The 10668-nt window shown below is 33.6% G+C and overlaps 1 protein-coding gene across 1 annotated transcript in view; it reads right to left on the bottom strand.

Moving 5' to 3' along the window:
• The window catches only part of LOC106878507 (gephyrin-like), a 52904-nt gene extending 43262 nt beyond the window's left edge, over positions 1 to 9642 (bottom strand). The window contains exons 1-4 of the mRNA XM_014927731.2: positions 9523 to 9642; positions 3736 to 3867; positions 3382 to 3474; positions 2426 to 2481 (exon numbers count right to left, since the gene is read on the bottom strand). Of these exons, the coding sequence (XP_014783217.2) occupies positions 2426 to 2481; positions 3382 to 3474; positions 3736 to 3867; positions 9523 to 9550 (309 nt within the window). The 5' untranslated portion in view covers positions 9551 to 9642. The remainder of the gene's footprint in view (positions 1 to 2425; positions 2482 to 3381; positions 3475 to 3735; positions 3868 to 9522) is intronic.
• Positions 9643 to 10668: the final 1026 nt, after the last annotated feature.

Here is a 10668-nt window from a genome sequence, read left to right as displayed (position 1 = left end):
ACACACACACACACACACACACACACACACACACACACACACATATATATATATATACACACATACACACACATATGATTCTGACTTGTCACCACATCTTGTTGAACAGTCTAACTCATGCCAGCACAGAAGATGAACATTAAATAATAATGATGAAAAGTGCAATAATTCTGAATAAGAACTGACTTTGACTATTTCCAGTATAGAAACAAACACAAAACGATGATGAAAGCTCCATTTTAAAGACTCGTATTGGCCAGTTATATAACACAAAAATATATACATAAATATGTGTAATGTTATTGTGTGTGTGTGTGTGTGTGTGTGTGTGTGTGTATGTGTGTGTGTGTGTGTGTGTGTATGTGCACACACACACACCTGCACATATGAGTATGCACTACCAGACTTGACAACTACACGGCAATGAAAGGAAGACGTAGAATATAAAAAAAAGTTGTTTCCAAAGGACTACACTAAGACAGTCTTTGGAGAATGGAGGAATTCTACCATTCTTAAACAATACAGTTTGAAAAATTAAACCTTACCATATTAGTTTGTCTATTCTGAACCAGAACAAAAACAAACTCAGCATGCACACGCACACACACATGCACATACACACATGTGTATTTATGTTTATTAAACAAAAAGTAAAGAATTCATCAGACCATGAAGAACTACTGTTGGTTAAGATTTACGACTAACTCTATAACTCTACCAGAAAGTTACTATTAGCAGACTGTATAAATAAATGACAGACAATATATATATAATAAATACAACTAACAAACAGTTGGTGGTTGCCACCAATTGTACAGACTTCTTTTAATAGCATCCATTAAAATCTAGAATTTCTTCCAGAAATGCTGAGAGAGGAGGGAGGCAACACTTGTGATAAAACTTTGGTAATTATGCTGAAGACCTTGTAGTTCATGCAAGTGCTACTAACAAGAACAAAAGAAAAAAAACAGCAGCAAGAAGAGAAAGAGAGAGAGAGAGAGAGAGAAAGGGGCTAATGCTAAAAAAAGAATAGACCATGCTGTTTCATTCTGGCTGTTTCTTCCTAGCATCCTCCTTCTCTCCGATGCAACATTAAACAATATTAAAGTTCTTCATTCCTCTGCTACAATTCTTAGAAAAATTTCTTTGAATAGTTTTCCTCCTGGAACCCACTTCCATATTTCTGCCAGCATATCTTTACCAAATTTTTGGTAACTCCAAACTGTATGAATGCCTTTAAACAATATTCCATCTTTCAGTATGCCAAAACTATCTTCTATTATAAAAATATAAATATCTTTCATACACCACAGAATTTTTTTTTTTTTTAGGGTCAGTATCTATCTTTAGTTTTAGAAAGTGAAACAGATAAAAGATCTAACAGAATATGTTCTGTGATGTGCTACATAACTTATTAATTATCGGATTATTTCTTTCAAAGCAATTAATAGCTGAGGTCACTGCTCCTCACAGGAATACTACAGCCATTGGGATCTACACCTTATCTGCTTTTAAAGCCCCAGCAGCACTAAGAAAATGCATTCAGAATTCTCAGCTGTAGTCACTTGCTTCAAGAAGCCTTGGAGACACAAACATCAAGTAAATTAATTAAATCAACCTCAGTACATGATGGAAGGGTGAAAGGTAAAATTGACTTCAACAGGATTTGAACTCCAAATGTAAAGGTTTGAATTAAATATCACTAGACGTTTTGCCTGATGTTCTAACAACTGTGCTAATCCACTGATTGTATGATAGCATATGTTGTTAACTCTTATGCTACTACATTTTATGACGAAATATACTGGATATATTTTCAAATTTTGAAAATAATCAAGAAGTTGAGGTTTCTAGGAAAATAACTATCTTTGTTTTGTTTTTATATCTGGTTTGCAAGATTCTTCATGTGAATTCGTGTGTTGAAGCAAATTTTGTTGTATCTGGGTAGAGTCATTTTGTCTTATTGCCTTATTATCTAACACACTCACTGGTGCAAAAGCAATGAAAATTTGGAAGAAAAAATATAAATAATAAATGAGTGGAAATCAAACTGGTGAGTGTGTTAGATAATAAGCAATTAATACAGTATGACTCTCTTCAGACACAACTAAGTTTGTTGTTGTTAAGCTGATGGTAAGAAGGTAACATAATAAAATTATGATGGACAGTTTTAATGTAAATATGAACTTTTTAACAGAGATAGATCTTTATCATAAAACTAGAGGCAATCTCTGACAAATTTTTATAAAACTGTTAACTCTCTGTTTTTACCTGTGTTAAGATCTTCAGATACTATGTTTGCCCTAATAGTTATTAGACATTGTAAATGATAGTTGCCAACTGTCTCAAAAAAATAAAATGAAATAATTAACATTGAGTTAAGACTAACTGACATACACTCTCAACTGTTTAATTATACACTTACAGTATTTCCTGCTGTTGCACTGCCAATAACCAATCTCTTGCCAACACCATCCCTGCCTGAAAATTACAGAAAAATAACTTGAACATTAACAATGGATAGATATGGTCAAAGAATACAAATGAAGTATCTAACTATTAAAAGAATGTACAAATTTTATTCCTCAGTTCAAGTATTCAAAAGTACCACAGAAACTTATATTTAGCCTTTTGTTACAGTTTGCTTCTATCAAGATTTTAATAGAAATTCTGACAAGGGGAGAAGAAAACACAATCTGAGTTACCTTCAGACTGAAAACCTGTTCTGAATGTTTCCAACAGAGTAGACTCTACTAAAGATACTTGGGGGCAAATAGTGGTGTTAAACTGAGCAACTGATTAACTATAACACCTAAGAACAGGTACAGTCATCTGATAGGCTTCCACACAGTTTCCATCAACCTAATTTTATTCACAAAGATTGGATCAACCAAAGGCTGTGGTAGAAGACTTGTCCAAGGCGCAGTCCTAGAATTACATGATTGCAAAGTGACTTCTTAACTACATGGTCGTATCTGTATCCAAATGTTATGCAAGTGTCTGAACGTGTAGAAACAAACAGGCAATTCAGAGTGAAAGAACACTGATTTATAAAGCAGTATTTGTAAGATTAAATTACTAGATGAATTATTTCAAGGATGTGAGATCAAATTGTTTTCTCTATTGAATTCTGTTCTTTAGCAAAACCTCATCATATTTCTTGCCTTAGTCAATATAACTGAAATCAAATACAACCCTGATTTCCTGATTTCACACTTGAGTGAATGGCGATAGGAAATACATCCAGTTGTAAAAACATTTGTTTGACAAATTGTTTGTAAACATTCAAACTAATGGAAACAAATTTATTTGTGCTGACATGAAAAATTAGATACCAAGAGGTTAAAGGCAGAACACATGAAAATGTCATGATTAACTTACTCATCACAGCATAGCCATCTTTGATTGAAGCCCGAAATGGAGGTACAGGTTCTTTGGCAAACACATCTTCTGCTAGATAATAACCAAGGCACTCTGTCAATAGAACAGATTAAAATATGCAATATGAAATGAAATTTTATGCAGAAAATATATCAAAATTAAGGCATGACACTAAATAATTTCCTAATGAAGAATGCATTCAAAAATATACTTTAATAGCCCCACTACAAAATCACTGATTAACAGAAGTTTAAAACAAAACCATATATCTCATTTACCAATAAACATCAAGAAAGAGCCTTCCCATCACATAAAAAAACAAAAAAAGCAAATGAAGAAAGTCATTCTACTTACCTGAGTACTTAAATTTAGCAGTCTCTGCAACAGGAGTTTCCGTCAAAACTATGTCTAAAGCAGACTCAACAGAAATCATTTTATATGATGATTGCCGGGCTCGGTTGGCCACATGGGTAGTATCAACATGGCCTGAGAAGAGAAAAAATGTAAAGGATATAGACAGAGTTTGGATTATTCATTTATTCATTTAATGTCTGTTTTTTGCCTAGCATGGATTCGATGGGGACTTATGTGAGGCAACATTTTATAGTATCATACCCTTCCTGTTGCCAATCCATACCAATTTGTCAAGTAAGGGATTATTTTCTTTTTATATCATTATTCTTCTAAATCACAGAGCAACTAGTTGTAATATTACCAAGAAATGTAAACATGGTATCACCATTTCATTAAGACAGAGGCAAGTGAAGACCTGATATGTTAACATTCATGCACACATGCATATACACACATATACAACAAGGTTCTATACAGTTTCTGATTCCTAATTCTATTCACAAGGTATTGCCAGCCAGGAGACTATATATATATATAATAAAAGATAAACCTAAGGTATCATGCAGTAGGCACCCTGGGCAAGTCTTTTCTACCACCAGAGATCAAGATCAATTATTATTTAAGTAAAGCAAAACTCATGTATTTTAAAAGATACATACATATACATACAAACACCCAATGAAGGCACATGGCTCAGTGGTTAGAGCATCAGGCTCACAATCATAAGGTAATAAGTTTGATTCCCAGACTGGGCTGTGTGTTGTGTTCTTGAGCAAGACACTTTATTTCACATTGGTCCAGTTTACTCATCTGTAAAAATGAGGTGCAATGTCAATGGTGCCAAGCTGTATTGGCCTTTGCTTTCCCCTTGGATAACATCAATGGTGTAGAAAGGGGAGGCTGGTATGCGTGGGCCACTGCTGGTCTTCCTTAAACAACCTTTCCCAGACTTGTGTTTCAGAGGGTAACTTTCTAGGTGCAATCCCATGATCATTCATGACCAAAGGGGATCTTTACCCTTATATATATTTGAACTCAGAACATAATAACAGATGAAACGCCACTAAGCATTTCACTGGTGTACTAATGATTCTGCTAGCTTACTGCCTTGACAACCACAACAGCAATAATAATGATACCAATAATAATAATCAGGCAGTGGCTCTCATGGCCTCTGGTCTTAACTGACTGAAACTGTTAAAATGTACAAGTTTTGTCTTGATGTAACAGATGGCTACAACAAATATTCTGCTCAGTACCACAGATTTGCTTGTCTGTTGCTTGACCTTTACCAGTTGAGCATATCTCTTAGTAGCTGACAATATGTGCATTTCTAATCAAGAGCAGGAGTAGTGAGGGAGCACTATATCCATGTGTTGAGAAGAATTCTTTGAGGTTTTAATAATTCACCCCTGGAAACATGGGGGTTTTGTTAATCATCCTTATACAACCCTTATTCAGGGACCTTTTGAGTGGGACTGGCTACTCAGCCTCAAGAAAATACTTACCTGCAAGGTCATGGACTGTTTATCTTGATATAAGGTCATCATGTTGCACACACATATGGTCGTGATGCATGTGCCTGATGTACCATTATTAGATGAGTAGTCATGATATATATATATATATATATATATTGGGTTTTGTATATTCGTACCCTACTGCCACTGTGATGGTGTGTGCTGTTCTCTCACTCAATAATAATAATAATAATAATAATAATAATAATAATAATAATTTCTAATGTAAACACACAGAAATTTGACGATAGAAAGCAGTCAGTTATATCAACCTGGTGCTTCACTGGTACCTTATTTTATTAATCCTGAAACACAAGGTCAAAACTCTGCACGATTTGAACTTAGAATGTAAAGGATCATAACAAAATACTACAAGGCATTTTATCTGACATTCCCACTAATGTTTCTGCTATCCACCGCCATAATAACAACAATAATAATAATGTTCATAAATTTAGACAAGTTTGTATTCTTTGGGGAGACAAGAATCCTGACGTTTTAAGCAAAACACATAAGGATATATTCTGAGTGCTACTGTAAACATCATCTCCCCAAGACATACAAACTTATTCATATGCCAGCTTTACTAAATGATTTTTTACCAACACAGACCACCTCTAGATTTTTCAGAGTCTGGTCTTATTTATTATTATTATTATTATTATTAGTAGTAGTAGTAGTAGTAGTAGTAGTAGTAGTAGTAGTAGTAGTAGTAGTAGTAGTAGTAGTAGTAGTAGTAGTAGTAGTAGTAGTAGTAGTAGTAGTAGTAGTAGTAATTTGCAGGTAATGATGATGATGACCATCTCTAACATGGGTACAAGGCCACAAATTTTAGTGGGGAGCTTAGTTAATTAAATCAAGTATTTAGAAGTAAATGAAATTTTAATAAAGACTGAAACTAGTTCTGTTGATGCCTCTTTTTCTGTCAAGAGAGTGAAGTTGTATAAAATGAATGTCCAGTACGTATCACAAAGTTTAATTTACACACCCACATTTCATGTTCCATTTTTATATAGTTTCTATGGGTGATGCCCATAGTGATTAATATCCAATCACATTACAGAGTGTATTAAGTGCATTTTAATGTGGCACAGACACAAAAGATGTTGCCACACCCCAGATAAAACTAAAGAGTCCACTCTACCCTTTGTTATCTACATTTATTCCCCGACTACAGAGTACAATAGATGAATTTATCATGGCACCAGTGCTAGAGATATTGCCTTGATTCTGACAGGACTGAACAGTCCTCTTTAGCCTATGTTGTCAAACTCATTCAAGGCAACATAATTAAAAGAGTGAATTGAAGAGAGAGTGATGAAAGAGAATGAACAAGAGTGAGAGAGTGAATATAGTGGGAAAAACAGAGACAGAAGAAAGAAGGTGATAGAGGCAGGAGAAATAGAAGAGAAAGTGATAGATAGTTACATTCCATCAACTTTAGTGTGCTTCCACATTCAATACTGTCTCTTGCACTTTTCTCCTATACATTCATGACCTACTCACAGCACTGGATTAACCATTAAGCAAAATAAGCACGTGCTTAGGGCATCAAGGGTAGGAGGGGGTCACCACAGAAATGGTAAATGGTTTATGGCACAAAAGAAACCACTTTAAACTTACTAAAATAATATTCGGGATGCCTTTATCTCTACTAAGTATAGATGCAGATGTGTTACCTAAGATTAACTTTGGAGGATCTGACCAAAGACTTTGCAATTCAAAAAAGTAGGAGGAAACTTTTAAAATATAAATGAAGTGGAAGTATACACAAATAAACATTATTTTCCCTTTACTGTTTCGTCTTGAAAAATAAAAAAAATCATTTTATGGTTTGCTATTGTTTATATTTTGAATTACATAATCTTTTATGGGGGCACCAAAATCTTTTAAGTGCTTAGAGCCTTGATTTGTCTTAATCTGGCCCTGCATACTCAGTCACCTCCAATCACACCTCCTATGGAGATATTACCTTTATTTCTTTCTAATCATCCACACCAAAGTGTCATTCACATGTATCAAAATGCCAATCCTATACAGAACCCACAAATGATGTACACATCAAGAGTGTCCTTCAGTTACATTATGACAATCGTGATTCTTTTAACAGTGCAAAGAGACAATCACTGCACAATCCAAGAATACATTATCACAATTTGATCACCACCAAACATAAAGAGCAAACAACTGGAACCCTCATAATCACTTCAAATGCTAGGTATCATTATCACAGGAATTTTCCTTGCAAACATACACCCTTAGTATAGTAAGGACTGAATCTCAAAAACTGCACTTTGTTTTCTAGAGCCAAAAATAGTTTAGCATCAACAACTAATAACTCTCTACATAATTTAATGAAAAGTACATTGGAGTACTGTTTCTATATTTTGGAGATTACTTCTGTTTTGTTTTACACCTCAACATCCTAACTCATATAATAGTTGTAAACAAGCAACACATTTATACAAGTAGTAACATCATTTCCAATCCTTTTTGAAAATACATCAGGCCATAGGGAAGTATTACTTTGCTCAGAAATAGGTGCAGGTTGCAACAAGAACTGCATCCAACCATGGGAAATTGGCTTAACGAATTCTATCTGGCCCATGCAAGCATGAAAAAGTGGATGTTAAAATGACAATGATGATTATGATAATGATGATGATGATGGTACAAATATATTAGCAGTACCTATTTCATAAAATCTTGAAAGGATGAAGAGCATAGACAATCTTGGTAGGATTTAAAGGCAAAATATAGGACAGATCTAAATTGTACATTTAATCTGATACATTCCTCTTACTGCTATTCCTCAAACTGAAAAAAAAAAGAAAAGACCTTTTTCCTTTGTATAATTTAAGGTCAAAATTTTGTCGGAAGAAGTGGGAGTATAGCTGACTGAATTAACAACAGTATATTACTGGTATTCATTTTATTATTTCTGGAGAGAGATGAAAAGCAAAGTCAACTCTCATTTGCTCTTACTCTTGAAACTCCATCACCAACTCTTTTACTGCAGAAATCAGATATCTCCACTCAAAATTTCATTACCCACAACTGTGGAAAGCTGTTTCAATCTTTTGTTGAGTAATGTCATTTTTTAAACTATTTTTTGTTGAGATGTCAAGTTTACTGAGGTAACACAACTTGCAGAAAATACTAATTCTAATATTTAGTAGGTATTCAACATCATTACAAGAATAAGCATGAAATTTAATTTTGCAGTTAAACAGTAAATAGTAATATTGGACAACAACCACAATGTGCAATGGTAACAACAACAATAATAAAGAGGAACAATATCAAACATCAACAATATTAAAAAATATATTATTGTAAAACATTGACTAACAGCAACAGTGTATGATAAACACTATTAGAGAACAAAAATACCAGACAATAATAACACTAAATAACAACAATATTGAACAGCAACATGGAATAGCAACAATATTGAACAGCAACATGGAATAGCAACAATATTTAACAACAGCAATATTGAGCAAAACCAACAATAACAAGAGCAGCATACTGAACAATCACAACAATCTTGAATAACACTAAATAATAACAGTGTACAACAACAATATAGAATAACAATATTGTACAATGATAATATTGATTTCAAATTTTGGTACAAGACCAGCAATTTCAGGAGAAGGGATAAGTCAATTACATTGACCTCAGTACTCAACTGGTACTTATTTTATCGACCTCAAAAGGATGAAAGGCAAAGTCGACCTTGGTGGAATCTGAACTCAGAATGTAAAGATGGACAAAATGCCGCTAAACATTTTACCTGGCATGTTGTATGATGATCATATTGAACAACAGTGACTCTGAACACAATCAATATTGAACAACAACAATACTGGACAACACTCAACAGCCAAAACAATATTGATTATAAACAATGGTATTAAACGATATTGACAAAACTGAACAGTAACTTTTTCATAACAACATTGAATAACAACAATACTGAACAATACTATTGTTAAAATAACAAGAATAATACTGATAACAAAAAATATTGTTCAATACAAACATGCAGCAATAACATTGATACTGAATAACATCAATGATAAACAACATTGAACAACAATAACAATACTGAACAACATGACTGTACAACAACAACAATACTGAACAATAACAAAAATATTGTTCAATACTAACATACAATAACAACAATACTAAACAACAATGCTAACAGCACTGAACAACAACAATAGTAATAATATTAGACCGAAACAAGATTGCATACTTTCATAGTGCAGCCCACCATAATACATAGGAGGAATTTCAATATGGTCATCCTGGTTTGGTCCTTGTGATGAATCATGATAGAGACGGTAATTCTGAGGAGGTGGTGTCTGATTAACACATAACTGTAACAAAATCAAAAGATAAAGTATGAGTGGAGGAGAGGGCAGACTGTACATAAAGAGTAGCTTTATGATGATGTAGTAAGATGATAAAACAGATGGCCTACTGAAATACTGGGATGATTAACAGTTTTAATAGAGGGTAAAACAACTAGAGCATGTAAAGGGAAAGATAAATGTAAATAATAAATTATAATGGATGACTCTAAAATGAGATGTGTATGTTTATGTATATATGAGGATGTAGGTGGATGCTTGAATTGTAACCAAGTCATGAGCCAAGAAATATATTCTAATACAGAATTAATCATCTTAAAGTAATATCAGCATATGCAAAATGATCTGTTACATATATCAAGGTGCTATGGGGTATAGAATTAAGGACTTTTACTCAAATTTCCTGATCGACCATAAACTCGGTTTCCTGATTTTCCAGCAAGCTGCTTTTCTGATCTACCTGAGACTGACTCCTTGATCTAATGAAAACAAGTCACCCATTTGTGTTCTCATCTTTGAAAACTTGTGCACTCTTGACTGTTTTCTTTATCATACAGACATGATTTTGCAAATTACATTATTTTCATTAGAATTTTATTTAGCGTATAACTACTATTTGTAATGTAAATTAATAACAAATACTCAAAATGCATTCTGACAGGCCCTATCAGTTGCATAGATCTGATAACATCTTAAGCAATTGCTATAGTGGATACCAAACTGATAGACTATTTATTGTAGGGTCTGGTCAGATTAGATCAGTATCAACTTAATGGAAGTAGTTTAGTAACAAGTCAACAATACTGATATAAGGTCCTACTCTCTAGAGAAAGAGTAGTGTCAGTCATTTTTATCTATCAATACTGCACAGAACTTTTCATTAGTATTACATTGACCAGGTTTTTGCCATTTTGCCACCCAAGAATAAAAAAAACAAAAAAGACAAGCCTTGTAAGCATGAGCATTTGTGGTGAGACATAAGCTATTATTTTCCCATACCCTTTCATACAAGGTGGCACAGTAGACTG

This window comes from Octopus bimaculoides, chromosome 4 (assembly GCF_001194135.2).
Source record: "Octopus bimaculoides isolate UCB-OBI-ISO-001 chromosome 4, ASM119413v2, whole genome shotgun sequence".
NCBI classification, from domain to species: domain Eukaryota; kingdom Metazoa; phylum Mollusca; class Cephalopoda; order Octopoda; family Octopodidae; genus Octopus; species Octopus bimaculoides.
This window is presented reverse-complemented; position numbering and strand designations above follow the sequence as displayed.